We start from the raw sequence: 18524 nt of genomic DNA, 5'->3' as shown, positions 1-18524 counted from the left end.
CCTGCGTTGGTTGTCATCTTTTATTTACATCATTCTATTTTGTCAACAAGTCAGGTTACAGGTGCATAGTCATGAGGTGAGCATCAGGAGCGGTATGAGTACACACATTCAGAGAAAGATGAAAAATGCTGAAGGTGTGCACAGACGGTATAGTTGTGTACACACAGTAGAACACAGACAATTGCTGAGTAAGTACATTGTTTGTAGAAACGACTGTTTTTCAGTTGGTGGACACAAGTTACCTTTCACTTGATCAAAGTGAAAACATTTGTGCTAAATAAGACCATATTTTTTATTTTTATTTTTTTTGTTTTCTTAAACATATATACCCTTATCCTTTTTAAGGGATTCCTGCTGTTGAACTGTACTGATCACTGATTGGACGTTAGGATTTAAGTGGAATGTGGACTTGGCAGTGTGGCCAGTAACAAAGTACGTATCGAGCAGCGGTCCCCAACCGCAGAAAAAAAAAAAATCGCATCCATTTAATTTTGTTTTCCGGGTATTTTATTGTGAAAGAACGCCAACTTCCGTCCGAGAGTCACAATATCGCACTTGGTTGAGCCTCCTTAAATCAGTGGGATGTTCGGTTCTTTTTCAAAGAGTCGACTTTATCGACCCGGTTCAATGAAAATAGACGACTCTTTCGGTTCCTGTTTTTTTTTTTTGTTGCTTTAATTAATTTTTAAGCAACAATTACGTACACTTCAGGATTTAAATTAATTATAATAACATTTGTATGATTTATGCATATCTTATTTTCACAAGTAATAGATACCGTATTTCCTTGAATTGCCGCAGGGCATATAGTATGCGCCTGCCTTGAATTACTGCCTGGTCAAACTCGCTTCGCAAAATAATTAGCGCATGCTTATTATTACCGCCTGGTCAAACTCGTGACGTCACGAGTGACACTTCCCCTGTCAAATTTTTCAAAATGGAGGAGACTGATTTCAATCATTTGAAATCGCCTAAAGGGAAGAAGATTAAGAGCTATTCAGTAGGATTTAAGGTCCAAGCTTACATCACACTCAAATTTTTACTACATGCCTTTGGTAAGTGCCGGAGTGAGAAGAGGTTTTAAAATAATTGGCGCATGCTTACTTTTACCGCATGCCTTTGGTAAGCGCAGGAGTGAGAATAGGTTTTAAATTTTAATTAGCGCCCCGGCGGCAAATCAGGGAAATACGGTATTTTATTTTCACAAATTGTACATATTCATGTAAATCTGGCTTTATTATTTACATAATGCTGAAACATATTAGAATTCATATCAAAACAACAATTCTAATTTATTCAGATTTTGAATAGGTTCCTATTTTTTTTCAAGAATAAGTTCAACATTTTTTTTTTTAATGCAACGTTTCTAAGGCCACTTTGTGGTTTATAATAACTAATAAATTCTCAGTTTGAATCAACAATCGATTCCGAATCAAATCGTCACCGCAAGAATCGGACTCAAATTGATTTCTGAGTTTTATTTTTCACATTTCCATTAATTACAGCAAATTATTTGCTTTTGAACTTGTCACAACGTTAAACTTTTGGCTTTCTCCCGCTTAACACGTTTAAAACGGATAAATATTACGCTACGGGTGTTCAAAAAGGTACAAAAAGACAAAACTCAGACTTTTTTTTAACTCTTAATGTTAGATTATTAACCAATTGCATTACAATTCGATCATAGTCGGCTAAACTGTGCGCCCCAAATGCTGCTTGCCGACCACCGATAAACATCAGGGGAAGAGAACTTAAAGAAAATAAGAGCCATTACGTGAAGTATAAAAAAAGAGTCATTCGAAGAGCCATTTCGTTCACGAACGACCCATTGCTACGAGTTGGTGAAATAGTTAAAGGCCTACTGAAACCCACTACTAGCGACCACGCAGTCTGATAGTTTATATATCAATGATGAAATATTAACATTGCAACACATGCCAATACGGCCTTTTTAGTTTACTAAATTGCAATTTCAAATTTCGCGCGAAGTATCCTGTTGAAAATGTCGCTGAATGATCACGCGTGCGTTTGACGTCTCGGATTGTAGCGGACATTTTGTTCCAGCCCTGATCCCAGGTATAAGTCGTCTGCTTTAATCGCATAATTACAGTTTTCTGGACATCTGTGTTGCTGAATCTTTTGCAATTTGTTCAATTAATAATGGAGACGTCAAAGAAGAAAGACGTAGGTGGGAAGCGGCTGCCTTTAGCAACACAAACACAGCCGGTGTTTCCTTTTTTCATTGTTTACATTCCCGAAAGATGACGTTGAAGCTTTACTATGGAACAGAGCGGTCAAGCGAACATGGTTCCCTACCACATGTCAACCGGCAGGTTTCGGTGAGAAAATTATGGTAATAAGTCGGCTCTTACCGTAGACATGAGCGGAGCTGGCGTTGTTCCTCAAAGAGGCAGTTGCGGACTCTCTTGTCTCCTCCGACCGACCGCCCCCGAACGTGGGATGCTTCCACCGTGGAGGTGGGGGAAAACAAAAAAAAATCTCAGCCCGGCCCCAACGGCTGCCTTCGCTTCGCCTCGTCGAGAAACGTGGCTTCCCTCAGAGACACTGGCGGTCGCCACACCCGTCCGACTTTCATATAATCTCACTACAACATTAGCAACACAATAAGCAGATAAGGGATTTTCAAGAATTATCCTTGTAAATGTGTCTAATAACATCTCAATCGCTCCCACTGCTCTTTTTTGTTTTTCTAGTCCTTCACTCTCACTATCCTCATCCACGAATCTTTCATCCTCGCTCAAATATATGGGGAAATCGTCGCTTTCTCGGTCCGAATCGCTCTCGCTGCTGGTGGCCATGATTGCAAACAATGTTCAGATGTGAGGAGCTCCACAACCCGTGACGTCTGCTACTTCCGGTACAGGCCAGGCTTTTTTTTTATTAGCGACCAAAAGTTGCAAACTTTATCATCGATGTTCTCTACTAAATCCTTTCAGCAAAAATATGGTAATATCGCGAAATGATCAAGTATGACACATAAAATGTTTAAATTAGAAAATCTCATTTCAGTAGGCCTTTAAATTGGAGTCATTATATGCAACTTTTATATGCAACTATAATGACTATTCTATTCTAATACGTTGAGAACAGGAAGTGGAAAAAAGTTTTTAGAAACTTTCTATGTAAAGGAAAAGGTGTAGGATAAAATGAGCTCTGCTTCTTCCTACTCCTTTTCGAACATGTCGAATGGAGAAACCGGAAACCGCGACGTATCCTGTTGTATGCGTGCATGTTCCAAATAAACACAAACAACTCGTTTCCACATTGGATTCGTAGATATTGGCCGACAAAAAGGTTGGGGACCGCTCCTCTAAAGTGGTACACTTTACTAGAAAATAATCTGTCAATATAATAATTAAAATATACCTTTTTTTTTTTCCCCCCTCCCCCCCTGTTAAAATATGTTGTTAGGCAGACATGAGACTCCTGGACTGGCAGTATGAGTTCCAGCTGCTGCGGCAGTTTTAAAGACAATATAGTAGTCAGCCCCATTCTGACATTATTAATACAATTCTGGCTTAATTTGAATCAGTCCCTCACAAAAATGTTGATAAAACACCCACCTGGCACGGATAATAACATATGAAACATCACTTATATTATAGACAAGTGCATGTACTTTTTTTTTTTTTGGTTCACTGTGAACATTTTATTTTGTAACTAATTTGAACTGAGCCCAAATGCATCCCACGTCATGATGCATTATGAGTGTGACCGCTGGGTGGCAGTAGTGGTGCACACTGTGACGACATAGCCATCATCAGCACTGTACTGCAGCAACGCATGTAAACAACATGGTCCAAGGTCCAAAATTGAGTCAGGAAAACGCATATTCAAAAGTCCTTTCTCTAGTTTGCACTTTCACTTTTTGTCTGACGCATGACATCATTCGGTTAAGCCAGGGGGTCGGCAACCCAAAATGTTGAAAGAGCCATATTTGGACCAAAAATACATTAAAAAATCCGTCTGGAGCCGCAAAAAATTAAAAGCCATATTCCATACAGATAGTGTGTCATGAGATATAAATTAAATTATGAGGACTTAGAGGAAACTAAATGAGCTCAAATATAGTGAGGCATAATGATGCAATACAGTTGAGATCCAAATTATTCAACCCCCACACAAGTTGGACATTTATTCCGTATTTTGTTTATAGTCATATCAAATAAAAATGTGTCAAATAGACAAATGCAACTTAAATTGTAACACTGTATTTTACAAAATACCAAAAAAGGACATTTTTCTTAATATCTCATTGACAAAATGATTCGACCCCCTAGTTCCATGCATCTTTAGTACTTAGTAGAACACCCTTTGGCAGTAATGACATCCTTCAAACGTGATATACTAACTTCTTGCAACCATCTACAGGTATTTTAGCCCATTCCTCTTGGGCAAAGGCCTCCAGTTCATTCATATTCTTGGGCTTGCGTGCTGCAACTGCCTTCTTCAAGTCCCACCACAGCTTTTCTCTAAGATTTAGGTCTGGCGACTGTGAAGGTCACTCCAGAGTCTTCCAGCCCTTCTTCTGCAACCACTCTGATGTTGATTTGGAGGTATGCTTGGGATCTTTGTCCTGTTGGAAGGTCCAACGTCTCCCAAGCCTCAGCTTCCTCACTGACTTCATAACATTTGCAGCTAATATATCCTGCTAGGAAATAGAATTCATAATGCCTTGAACGCGCTGGAGATTCCCGGTACCTGAGGCAGAGAAACAGCCCCAGAGCATGATTGACCCCCCCACCATGCTTAACAGTAGGCAAGGTGTTCTTCTCTTTGTAAGCTTCATTTTTTCTCCTCCAGACATAACGTTGATTCATAGGCCCAGAGAGTTCCACTCTTGTCTCATCACTCCATAGAACAGTTTACCAAAACCTTTGGGGTTTGTCCAGACGATTTTTGGCATACTGGAGTCTATTTTTCTTGTGCCTGGTAGTCAGAAGTGGTGTGCACCTGGGAGTTCTGGCATGGAGGCCTTCATCTGTCTGGGACGAAACCTGCGTTCCCCCCTCTGCAATGTCCTGTTGTAGTTCCTCAGCTGGGGGTTTTTCACAACTGTACGCTTCAAATACCGGACAGCAGTTGCACACAGCATCCTCTTTCTACCACGCCCAGGTAGTCTTTCCACTGTGCCTTTAGCTTTAAACTTGCGAATTATGCTCCCAACTGTGTCTCTTGGAATGTGTAATGTCTTTGCTATTTTCTTATATCCATATCCTTTCTTATGAAGAGAAATTACCTCCTCTCTTGACTTCTTTGACCACTCCCTGGACTTCACCATGTTGCAAATACACCATTGACCATCTAGAAGAAGCTGAGCGTCACAGTCTTTTTCAATCATGGTTATGGTTCTAAACACATCTACAGGTGTTTTCAACACCTGATTGAAAAGACCTTATTCAAATTCTGTTCTTAAGAGTTATGATCTTCAAGGGGTTGAATAATTTTGTCAATAAGATATTAAGAGGAATGACACTGTTTGGTATGTTAAAAAATATAATGTAATTCAAGTTGCATTTGTCTATTTAATGCATCTTTATTTGATATGACTATAAACAAAATACGGAATAAATGTCCAACTTGCTAAAACACCAAAATTGTGTGGGGGTTGAATAATTTTGATTACAACTGTATGTACATACAGCAGTGCTTCTTAACCTTGTTGGAGGTACCGTACCACACCAGTTTCATACCCGCAATCACCGAACCCTTCTTTAGTGAAAAATACAATTTATAAATGTTTTTTTTTTCAAATTCAATACAGAGTTACCGTATTTTTCGGACTATAAGTCGAATTTTTTTTCGTAGTTTGGCTGTGGGTGCGACTTATACTCTGGAGCGACTTATACTCCGAAAAATACGGTACAGCTCGGTTGGTAGAGCGGCTGTGCCAGCAACTTGAGGGTTGCAGGTTCAATCCCCGCTTCCGCTATCCTAGTCACTGCTGTTGTGTCCTTGGGCAAGACACTTTACCCACCTGCTCCCAGTGCCACCCACACTGGTTTAAATGTAAAAATTAGATATCGGGTGTCATGATGTAAAGCGCTTTGAGTCACTAGAGAAAAAGCGCTATATAAATATAATTCACTTCACATATGTTTTTGGTAACACTTTAGTATGGGGAACATATTCCAAGTAACAAAGACTTAATTTAGAGTTTTTTGGACACCAGAGGAACATATTCTAAGTAGGGCTGCGACTAACAACTAATTTGATAGTCGATTAATCTGTCGATTATTATTTCGATTAATCGATTAATAATCGGATAAAAGAGACAAACTACATTTCTATCCTTTCCAGTATTTTATTGAAAAACAGCATACTGGCACCATACTTATTTTGATTATTGATTCTCAACTGTTTGTAAATGTTTCAGTTTATAAAAAAAATATATATATATATTTTAAATAAATTAAAAAAGTAGCCCCTGCGCATAGCATAGATCCAACAAATCGATGACTAAATTAATCGCCAACTATTTTTTATAATCGATTTTAATCGATTAGTTGTTGCAGCCCTAATTCTAAGTAACAATGACTTAATTTAGAGTTTTTTGGTTAGGGTTAAGGTTAGAGCATGGGTGTCAAACTCTGGCCCGCGGGCTAAATTTGGCCCGCCGTGTATTTTCATTTGGCCCCCCCCGATTTTCCAAGGAGACTCCCAAATTTCAGTGCCCCTCACGAAAATCTGAGGGGGCAACCATTCTCCCAAATTTCTCCCGATTCCCACCTGGACAACAATATTGGGGGCGTGCCTTAAAGGCTCTGCCTCAAGCGTCCTCTAAAAAGCGTCCGCTTTTCCAACGTAGAAACACATGATATATGTGGCTTACACACACACACACACACACACACACACACACACACACACACACACACACACACACACACACACACACACACACACACACACTAATGCAATGCAAGCTTGGTCAACAGCCATACAGGTCACACTGAGGGTGGCCGTATAAACAACTTTAAGACTGTTACAAATATGCGCCACACTGTGAACCAACACTAAACGAGAATGACAAGCACATTTCGGGAGAACATCCGCACTGTAACACAACAGAACTAATACACAGAACCCCTAGCAGCACTACCTCTTCCTGGACACTACAATATAACAATTTATTATTAGCCTGTGGGAAAAGTTTATTTTGATATTTACCTGAGAAGGCTGCAAATAGAAAAGAGGCATTCAATTTCTATTTAAATTTTATTTGATATGCCTTTGCTATTTTTAAATTATTAGTATTATTTAAAAATATATGTATATATATTTTTTAAATAAATAAAAAAGTAGCCTCTGCGCATAGCATAGATCCAACAAATCGATGACTTAATTAATCGCCAACAATTTTTTATAATCGATTTTAACCGATTAGTTGTTGCAGCCCTAATTTTAAGTAACAAAGACTTAATTTAGAGTTATTTGGTTAGGGTTAAGGTTAGAGAGTTAGGGCCGGGGTTAGAGAGTTAGGGTTATAATAAGTCCATACCGCATAAGGCATTAATACGAACTTAATAATGACTAGTAAAGAGTAATTTTAACGTCAATAAGCAACTAATTCATGGTGAATATGTCCCCCATACTAAAGTGTTACCCAGTTTTTTTTTACTGGTGCACAAAATGAACCGTGCATGAACATCACCTTGTATAAAGAACAAAACCAACACAGCGCATAAACTCACAACAAATTACTTCTGCTGTTGCCGTAGCCGTAATACGCCGATAGGGAGAAGTTTTTATTTACACGATAAGTCGGGCGTGTCCCAGGTTAAGAACCACTGACATACAGCTAGCCTAAATAGCATGTTATGTCTGATTAGCACACTCCACACAAGTCAATAACATCAACAAAACTCACCTTTGTGTATTCATGCACAACGTTATAAGTTTTGTGGACAAAACTAGACGGAAAAAGAAGTAGCGTAAATCACGTCCTAGAAAGTCGGAGAAAGTTATACATGTAAACAAGCCACGGTGAGTTCAAGGACCGGCAAAATTAGTAGGACAAAACGGCGCTCGCCAAATACTCGAATCAGTGAAGCCTGTTTAATATAAACCATGTGCTTTATAGCAATTAGGGAGGTTTGTGTCATGTTTGTCCTCCTACGGAAACCAAATTAAAACACAAAATATGTTTGTTTTCCCCTCATCATTTCCATTTTTCATATATTTCTGAAAAAGCTCCAGAGAGCCACTAGGGCGGCGCTAAAGAGCCGCGGGTTGCCGACCCCTGGGTTAGGCAAATGTAAACAAGGCGTGGATATCACTTCGGCCGTAGTGCACCTATATCGCTATACAAGCTGTACACTGACTACTCTAGTACTCGCATCGTACCTAAAGGACGCGTTCTGCAGCAACAAAAAAATGTTTTGAAGATACTGCACGGGATTTTGGACGGTTTGTTATAATAGCATGTGTTGATTTGGTCTATTTGGCCTTTAATGAATGAGCGTGAGAGGTAAATAGTGTGTTATTTGGATATAGAATATTAATATGTGTCATGTAAATTAGGGCTGAGCGATATACTTGAGTTTGTCTCTGTGCGATATAGAAAATGACTACATCGTGATATTTGATTACACGCTGTGAGTATTACATTACAGGCTCTTCTCACTCTTTCTTGTCTCTGCTTCTCACAGAGACATAAAACAAGCGCACCTTCTTAGATACGTCACGTGCGTATACGCGCTGGCGGAGCAGAGAGGTAGCAACATGGGTACACGTTCGATTATTATTATTTTTTTAGATGGCAAATAATTACAGAATTGACGATGCTTTGAACATGATAAAGAATGTGAAGTTAAGTTGCGGAAAGTTGACGATGACTAATGTCGTTTTTGTGTTTGGAAATAGCATGACGGATGTTTCTGTGTATTGCATCATGTTTTGGTTAGGTGAAAAAAAATAAACACCAAAAATAACATTTTGTGACCGGCTGTATCAAATATGATACAAATTGAAAATCATATATGGAAATTGTCTTTGTATTTTTTGTAAATAAAATATATATTTCTGTTTATTGCATCATGTTTTGGTTAGGTGAAAAAAATAAACACAAAAAATTACATTTTGTGGCAGGCTGTGTCAGATATGATACAAATTGAAAATCATATGTGGAAATTGTCTTTGTAATTTTTGTAAATAACATGGCCAATATTTCTGCGTATTGCATCATGTTTTGGTTAGGTGAAAAAAATTAACAAAAAAAATAACATTTTGTGACCGGCTGTATCAAATATGATACACATTGAAAATCATATACGGAAATTGTCTTTGTAATTTTTGTAAATGACATGACATATATTTATGTGGATTGCATCCTGTTTTGTTTAGGTGGGAAAAAAAACACAAAATAAAATTTTGTGAACGTCTGTATCAAATATGATACACATTGAAAATCATATATGGAAATTGTCTTTGTATGTTTTGTAAATAAAATATATATTTCTGTTAATCGCATCATGTTTTGGTTAGGTGAAAAAAATAAACACAAAAAATAACATTTTGTGACCGGCTGTGTCAAATATGATACTAATTGAAAATCATATGTGGAAATTGTTTTTTGTAATTTTTGTAAATAACAACACCGATATTTCTGTGTATTCCATCATGTTTTGGTTAGGTAAAAAAAATAAACACAAAAAATACAATTTTGTGACTGGCTGTATCAAATTTGATACAAATTGAAAATCATATATGGAAATTTTCTTTTTAATTTTTGTAAAAAGATGGGAAAAAAAATCAGAAAGACTAATAAAAGCTCCAATTCTGAAATAATTTGAATTTTCTGTCAAATTTTCAGTTGTTCAGGCTTTTAAGGGTCAATGGCGTTCACAAGTATTAAAGGATCGACGAAGCGGCCAGTTTTAATTGCCAAAGCAGGCTCTACTGTCTGTTGCTCCCTTTCTAGTCCTCCCCTTGCCTTTATTAATGTAAGTCATTTTTACTTGTTTCATATGTTTATCATAATGATAATACTCTTATATTCTTCAAATCAGTAACTGGTAGTAAAACTCCTGCTTTTCTCATGGCCCAAATAGTTCACAGTAGCACTATACATAATCATAATACCAGGGAGTCCAGTGAGGAGCATTCTGTACTCCCTCGTCCCAGGAAGAATACTTTGCGGAAATCTTTTATTTATAGATCTGTATCATCCTGGAATAACCTGCCTGAAATTCTCACTGGCGTTGAAAGTAAACAGGTTTTTAAAAGGAAAGTAATATTTTATCTGAGTCTTTTAGTTAGTTTGCTCGTGGATGATTTTGTTTGGTTTTATATTGTGTAGTTATATTTATATGGTAGTTATTATTCTGTGACTGTTTGCCTGTTTTCTTATTGATGCTTTTATTTTTTTGTCTGTATTGTGTAGTTATAATTATATGCTTTTACTTGTAATAGTGGGTTGTTGTGGCAACCAGCCAATGGGGATCCCTAATAAAAATCAAATCAAATCATTGTAGCGAAATGGATGTTCAAGTTAAGGACTTTTGTGATTTCTAATCGATTGTGAGGGCACCAAAGCGACTTCTGTGTCGACAGAGCGGCGATGTGAACAGTTCAGATTGTCGTTGTTGTTTTGGCCTGTTATTAATTACAACGTCGATCCATCACGTCTTATGTTTTTTTTAAATGTTTTATATAAAGTACCGCAGGGGTCACCAACCTTTTTGAAACCAAGAGCTACTTCTTGGGTACTGATTAATGTGAAGGGCTACCAGTTTGATACATATTTAAATAAATTGCCAGAAATAGCCAATTTGCTTAATTTACCTTTAATAAATAAATGTATATATATAAAAAAATGGGTATTTCTGTCTGTCTTTCCGTCGTACATTTTTTTTTCCTTTTACGGAAGTTTTTTTGTAGAGAATAAATGATGAAAACACTTAATTGAACAGTTTAAATAAAATAAAATGCCGGGCAAACCGTTTTAAAAACACATTTTACCCGAGAGCAATAGTGTCGCTGAACACAAGATAACAATAATGAGTGTGGTTGTGAGTTGTATGCTTGGTATTTTTATGTATTTTATGTATTTTTATCTATTTTTATCTATGTTCTTATGTGTTTATGTATGATTTCGCACTAAAGTAGTTTGCATACAATTTCGTTGTACAATGTACAATGACAATAAATATATATTTTATTCTATTCTATTCTTAAAAGAGGAGAAAACATGAAAAAAATGAAAATTAAATTTTTAAACGTAGTTTATCTTCAATTTTAACTCTTTAAAATTAAAAATTCAACTGAAATGAAGAGAAAAACTAGCTAATTCAAATCTTTTTGAAAAAAATTAAAAAATAATTTATGTAACATCTTTAGTAATTTTTACTGATTAGGATTAATTTTAGAATTTTGTTGACGTGTTTTAAATAGGTTAAAATCCACTTTGAAATAAGATTTAAATTTGATTCTACAGATTCTCTAGATTTGCCAGAATAATTTTTTAGAATTTTAATCATAATTAGTCTGAAGATATAATTCACAAATATTCTCCGTCGAAAAAACAGAAGCTAAAATGAAGAATTAAATTAAATTGTATGTACTATTCTTTACAATAAAAGAAAAAATAGGAAAGAAGAGGAAGGAATTTAAAAGGTAAAAAGTGTTTAAAAATCCTAAAATCATTTTTAAGGTTGTATTTTTTCTCTAAAATTGTCTTTCTGAAAGTTATAAGAAGCAAAGTAAAAAAAATAAATGAATTTATTTAAACAAATGAAGACCAAGTCTTTAAAATATTTTCTTGGATTTTCAAATTCTATTTGAGTTTTGTCTCTCTTAAAATTAAAAATGTTGCGCAAAGCGAGACCAGCTTGCTAGTAAATAAATACAATTTAATAAATAGAGACAGCTCACTGGTAAGTGCTGCTATTTGAGCTATTTTCGAACATCTGGTCCTTACGGGCTACCTGAGTTGGTGACCCCTGCAGTACCGTATCGCACTTCATGTTGTGTTCAACGTGTACACACCTTCATTTTACTGCAACACAATTTTTTATATTTGCATAGTTTCTTATGGAGAAATTGGCTTCACAATACTAACTTTGCGATTCAAGAACCAATGAAGTTTGTAAATGGAGGTTGCACTGTCTTGGCCCATTTAATGTGGATGCATAGTGCCTTGGACTGAACTAATAAAGTTCCTTTAATCGGGTTATTGCATAATAATGTCTAATATTCTATTGCTTATATTGAAAGCAAGGAGAGGGCTTGAATACTAATATGAATGACTCAAAGAATAATAATAATAACATTTGTGCAGCCACCCTGCAAAGTGATAAAGTGCTGTATTGTGTGTTTGCACTCTGTGTGTGTGTGTGTGTGTGTGTGTGTGTGTGTGTGTGTGTGTGTGTGTGTGTGGCGCTCAGCTGTCCCAGCTATCCCAGCTATGTGTGAGGGTGTGTGGCCGCCGTGTGTGTTCCAGCTTCTCAAGTATCCTCCGGTAGAGTTGCATACTAGGAAGCTGGAACTTTCTACTTGTCCTGGGACGTGAGTTGACATAAAAAAAAAAAAAAAAAAAATTTGTTCGTCATAAAAGGCGACGATGTACCCGTTGTGTATCTTTTGGAGCAGAAATGGAGTATTAGGGCCAAACTCGACAAGAAATCGATGAGAAAAAAAGTAGTGCTGTGTTAAGAATTACATTTGCATTTTTTTCCATGTGGAAAAGTCACAATAGTACAAGAATGGAGTGAATAAGACAAGTTGTATCATTTTTGGGTCATGAAATTGTAATTAAAATTCTCGGAATTTCATATTTATTTTAGTAATAGCCTAAGTAAGAATTTGACAAACTTTAACTATTTTTATTTTTTTGGTAAAAGTATGACTTTTCCCTCATAATATTCAGCTTTTATTCTCTTAATATAACAACTTTTTTTTTAATTGTAATGTGACTTTTGTCTTCAAACGACACAACTTTATAAGTGCACAATTTTGCCTTTTTTAGTATATCTTTAGTGTCAAAATAAAACTTTCTGTCAACATTTTGAATTTTTTTTTCTTAATTTAGCCTTTTTCATGGAATAGTGGAACTTTTATTACAATATGCCCTTTTCCTTGTAAAATAATGACTATTTTCTTGTTATGATGTGATTTACACTGTCTTTTTTCCAATATCACATTGTTGTTGGAAAATTATTACTTTTCTTTCATAATATTTCAGCATTTTTCAAGTTATAATTTTAATTAAATATGAATTTTCCCTCATAATAATCAGCTTTTATTCTCTAGATTTAACACATTTTTTAAAAATTGTAATATGACTTCTGTCTGGAAACGGCTGAACTTTATTACTGCACGATATTGCCTTTTTAAATTCTATCTTTAGTGTCAAAATAAAACTGTTTCTGTAAATATTTCGATTTTAATATTTTTTTCTTAATTTAGCCTTTTTCATAGAATTGTGCAACTTTTATTACAATGGCAATACGCCCTTTTCCTCGTAAAATAATGCCTATTTTCTTGTTATGATGTGATTTACACTGTCTTTTTTCCAATATCACATTGTTTATTGGAAAATGATTACTTTTCTTTCATAATATTTCAGCCTTTTTGAAATTATAATTTTAATTAAATATGACTTTTCCCCTCATAATATTCAGCTTTTATTCTCTAGATATAACAACTTTTTTTTAATGGTAATGTGACTTCCGTCTTTAAACGACACAACTTTATAACTGCACAATTTTGCCTTTTTTAAAATTCTATCTTTAGTGTCAAAATACAACTGTTTCTGTCGATATTATGATTTTTATTATATTTTTTAAATTTAGCTATTCATTAAATTGTGCAACTTTTATTACAATGGCAATACGCCCTTTTCCTTGTAAAAATAATGACTATTTTCTTGTTATGATGTGATTTACACTGTCTTTTTTCCAATATCACATTGTTGTTGGAAAATGATTACTTTTCTTTCATAATATTTCAGCCTTTTTAAATTATAATTTTAATTAAAAAAATACTTTTCCCTCATAATATTTAGCTTTTATTCTCTAGATATAACAACTTTTTTTTTTAATTGTAATGTGACTTATGTCCATAAACGGCACAACTTTATTACTGCACAATTTGGCCTTTTTTATTATATCAATCCTGTCAAAATAAAACTGTTCCTGTCAATATTCCGCTCAAAATTTTTTTTTAACCTTTTTCATGGAATATTACAACATTTATTAAAATGGCAATACACTCTTTTCCCTCTAAAATAATGCGTATTTTCTTCTCTTGTCTTTTTCCAATATCACATGGTTGTTGTTGGAAAATTATTTATTTTCTATCATAATATTTCACATTTTTTAAAATTCTTAAAATTAAAATTGTCATTTTTTTATTACTTTCCCTCCTCATATTTTAATTGTTGTAATAAGTGTCCTTAATGGAACAAAATTGTGCAAAACAGTAAATTTGTCAATATAATGAAATATTAAATAATTATAGTAGCATATTAGTGTAGAAGCGTATTAGAAGATATCCAGCGCCATGAGCTTAATTTAATTAATTATTGTGGTCAGCTGACAACAATTATCAGACGGCGTGAGTCCATTCCAGACGATTAAATATGAATAGGTTAACGTTTTCCGTACCTAATATTGTTCTATGTTTGACTCATTTGACGTGATCAAGCCTTTTCTATTATTCCACACTACAAAACAATACAAGTATATAAGATCCGTGGTGATACTGTATCGGATAATTATCTGTAATGAATGATACTGAAGGCTCTCATTGGAAGGGACGCCCCTGATTATTACATGTTCCCCTTTCAGTGTGGCCCTAATACTCGACAGTACATCTCTATGATTAGATTTTCGATGCTATAGTCAGTGAATAGTCACTTTTCTTCCACCTTTTCAAAGGTATGACAGCTGAGTTTAACATAATTTGCAAGGAATGAACATAGTGGCATAAATACCATGTAAATGTTCTCAAATGTGCACATGCTAAAAAAGTCGGAAGCAGCTTGATTAACTGTGGAGTCCTGGGATTGTCTTGGGGCGAGAATTGGGGTGGGTTGTTTAGTTTTTTTTTGTTTTGTTTTTTTTACCCCCAATTCATTTTCAGTGATTTCGACCTCCTGCCAACAGAGGGCGCAGGTGCAAAAGCAGGCACCTGTGTTTTCATCTTAAAGCAAAATAACTGCAGAGGAAGATCATTCACTTGCGTTAGGAAGCCATGTCGCCAGCCGTATGTTCAAATCTGCTTTTGGGTTTCATCAATCTTCGTTTATATTAAAGACGGCGATTTTCTGCAAAGCCGTTCTCCACGTTGTTGTTTAATCACGTGAAATCTCCATCGCCGTTCTGACTATGTGCACAAAACCGCACAGAAATATGGCGCCGTTCAGTATTTTGGCCTGTGCATTATTGTTTTGATTTTATATTGTTGTAATACCAGGAGTCAATCATTTTTTTTTTTCATTATTTTATCATTGTTTTCATTGTTTGAAAGATAAATATTAATTTGAACAATTGAAATGGCTTGATTCGACAAAGGTTAGTACACAGTTTTAGTCATAAGTGTAACGATAACAACAATTTGCATAATAATTTTTTTTTGGTATTTTGAGTTTTTGGACTTGTTTTTTTTTTTTCGGTTTTCGGTTTTGACAATTTTTATTTTGGCTGCATCCCGAATCTTAAAGGTTGCCAGTGTTTCCCCCGGAAAATTGAAAAGCATAAAAAAAAAGTCAGATAAAAATGATTTTTGAGAAACAGCGTACATTTTTTTTCAATTAAATGCGAATTAAATGCGAACATTATGGCATCAATGTTCCTCTAGACCAGGGGTCACCAAAGCGGTGCCCGCGGGCACCAGGTCGCCCGTAAGGACCAGATGAGTCGCCCGCTGGCCTGTTCTAAAAATAGCTCAAATAGCAGCACTTACCAGTGAGCTGCCTCTATTTTTTAAATTTTATTTATGTACTAGCAAGCTGGTCTCGCTTTGCTCTGCATTTTTAATTCTAAGAGAAACAAAACTCAAATAGAATTTGAAAATCCAAGAAAATATTTTAAAGACTTAAACTTCACTTGTTTAAATAAATAATTTTAGTTTTTTACTTATACACTTACAGAAAGACAATTTATAGAGAAAAAATACAACCTGAGAAATGATTTTTGGGATTTTTAATTACATGTACCTTTTTACCTTTTAAATTCCTTCCTCTTCTTTCCTAACAATTTAAATCAATGTTCAAGTATTTTTTATTTTTTATTATTAAGAATAATAAATACATTTTAATTTAAATTTTTAATTTTAGCTTCTGTTTTTTCGACGAAGAATATTTGTGAAATATTTCTTCAAACTTATTATGATTAAAATTCCAAAACATTATTCTGGCAAATCTAGAAAATGTGTATAATAAAATTTAAATCTTATTTCTAAGTCTTTTGAATTTCTTTTAAAAATTTTGTTCTGGAAAATCTAGAAGAAATAATGATTGGTTTTTGTTAGAAATATAGCTTGGTCCAATTTGTTATATATTCTAACAGAGTGCAGATTGGATTTTAACCTATTTAAAACATGTCATACAAATTCTAAAATTAATCTTAATCAGGAAAAATGACTAATAATGTTCCATAAATTCTTTTTTTAAATTCTTTTCCAAAAGATTCGAATTAGCTAGTTTTTCTCTTCCTTTTTTTCGGTTGAATTTTGAATTTTAAAGAGTCGAAATTGAAGATAAACTATGTTTCAAAATTTAATTTACATTTTTTTCCTGTTTTCTCCTCTTTTAAACCGTTTTTTTCATCGTTTATTCTCTACAAAAAAACCTTCCGTAAAAGGAAAAAAAATCTGCGACGGAATGACCCATCTTTTTTATATATATGTATTTATTTATTAAAGGTAAATTGAGCCAATTTAGCTATTTCTGGCAATTTATTTAAGTGTGTATCAAACTGGTAGCCCTTTGCATTAATCAGTACCCAAGAAGTAGCTCTTGGTTTCAAAAAAGGTTGGTGACCCCTGCTCTAGTGTATCCAGGTGTCTAAATAGTGAGAACCCATTAGAGCCGGATCGATATTATTCTTGGGAATAGTACGAGGGAAGTTGCTGAGAAACGAGAAGCAGAATTTGAGCGTACAGGCTGGGAAGATGGCGTCGAGTGACTCAGCCTTCTGCGTACTTCTTCAATTCCAAGCAATTTTTAACGATGCATTTGCACAGAATACTAGTTAGCAACAGTCCCATTCATTATAACATACATATAAACATACAGACGTAATGCAAGTTTTTTTTTTTTTTTGCTCATGCCTTTGGTGTTCCTTTGTTGTCAGCTTTGGCTCCCGTAAGTCCGTTTTCTGTGTTGTCGTTCCCTGAGGCGTTAACCAGGCACTCTTTACTGCGGAGATAGGAAAATACAGGTATGAAAAATAATACCACAGAATGGAATACCGACAACTTCGCCATGGCGGAGGAAAGATGAAGACTTGCAGGAGCAGCTCTTCCTTTTACGCCCCCGTAATTAACATCCTGGCAGGAAGTGGAAATGTCCTAGAGCAGGGGGTGTCCAAACTTTTTCCAAAAATGTAAGCATGCGGGGGCCATTTTGATATTTTTCATTTTCAAACCATAACAATATATGGAGAGCTTTTTCATTTCGGGCTCCAGTACTCTGGAATGCCCTCCCGGTAACAGTTCCAGATGCCACCTCAGTAGAAGCATTTAAGTCTCACCTTAAAACTCATTTGTATACTCTAGCCTTTAAATAGACTCCCTTTTTAGACCAGTTGATCTGCCGTTTCTTTTCTTTTTCTTCTATGTCCCACTCTCCCTCGTGGAAGGGGTCCGGTCCGATCCGGTGGCCATGTACTGCTCGCCTGTGTATCGGCTGGGGACATCTCTGCGCTGCTGATCCGCCTCCGCTTGGGATGGTTTCCCGCTGGCTCCGCTGTGGACGGGACTCTCGCTGCTGTGTTGGATCCACTTTGGACTGGACTCTCGCGACTGTGTTGGATCCATTATGGATTGAACTTTCACAGTATCATGTTAGACCCGTTCGACATCCATTGCTTTCCTCCTCTCCAAGGTTCTCATAGTCATCATTGTCACCGACGTCCCACTGGGTGTGAGTTTTCCTTGCCCTTATGTGGGCTCTACCGAGGATGTCGTAGTGGTTTGTGCAGCCCTTTGAGACACTAGTGATTTAGGGCTATATAAGTAAACATTGATTGATTGATTGATATCTTCTTAATCCTTAGGGCTCCTGGTGAGCAAAGAGGGTCCCAGTCAATAATATGTTAAAAATAAGTCCACGGTATAGCTCGGTTGGTGGAGTGGCCGTGCCAGCAACTTGAGGGTTGCAGGTTTGAGTCCCGCTTCCGCCATCCTAGTCACTGCCGTTGTGTCCTTGGGCAAGGCACTTTTACCCACCTGCTCCCAGTGCCACCCACACTGGTTTAAATGTAACTTAGATATTGGGTTTCACTATCTAAAGCGCTTTGAGTCACTCGAGAAAAGCGCTATATAAATATAATTCGCTT

The 18524-nt window shown here is 35.7% G+C and overlaps 1 protein-coding gene across 1 annotated transcript in view; it reads right to left on the bottom strand.

The window, feature by feature from the left end:
- Positions 1-6: 6 nt before the first annotated feature.
- Positions 7-18524, bottom strand: part of LOC133564733 (sodium channel subunit beta-4-like) — a 56096-nt gene continuing 37578 nt past the window's right edge. Inside the window, exon 6 of the mRNA XM_061919213.1 lies at positions 7-17383. Coding sequence (XP_061775197.1) covers positions 17290-17383 — 94 coding nt within the window. The 3' untranslated portion in view covers positions 7-17289. The remainder of the gene's footprint in view (positions 17384-18524) is intronic.

Source organism: Nerophis ophidion, linkage group LG13, assembly GCF_033978795.1.
Source record: "Nerophis ophidion isolate RoL-2023_Sa linkage group LG13, RoL_Noph_v1.0, whole genome shotgun sequence".
Lineage (NCBI taxonomy): Eukaryota > Metazoa > Chordata > Actinopteri > Syngnathiformes > Syngnathidae > Nerophis > Nerophis ophidion.
The sequence above is the reverse complement of the archived record's forward strand: the minus strand, read 5'-3'. Positions and strand labels throughout refer to the sequence as shown.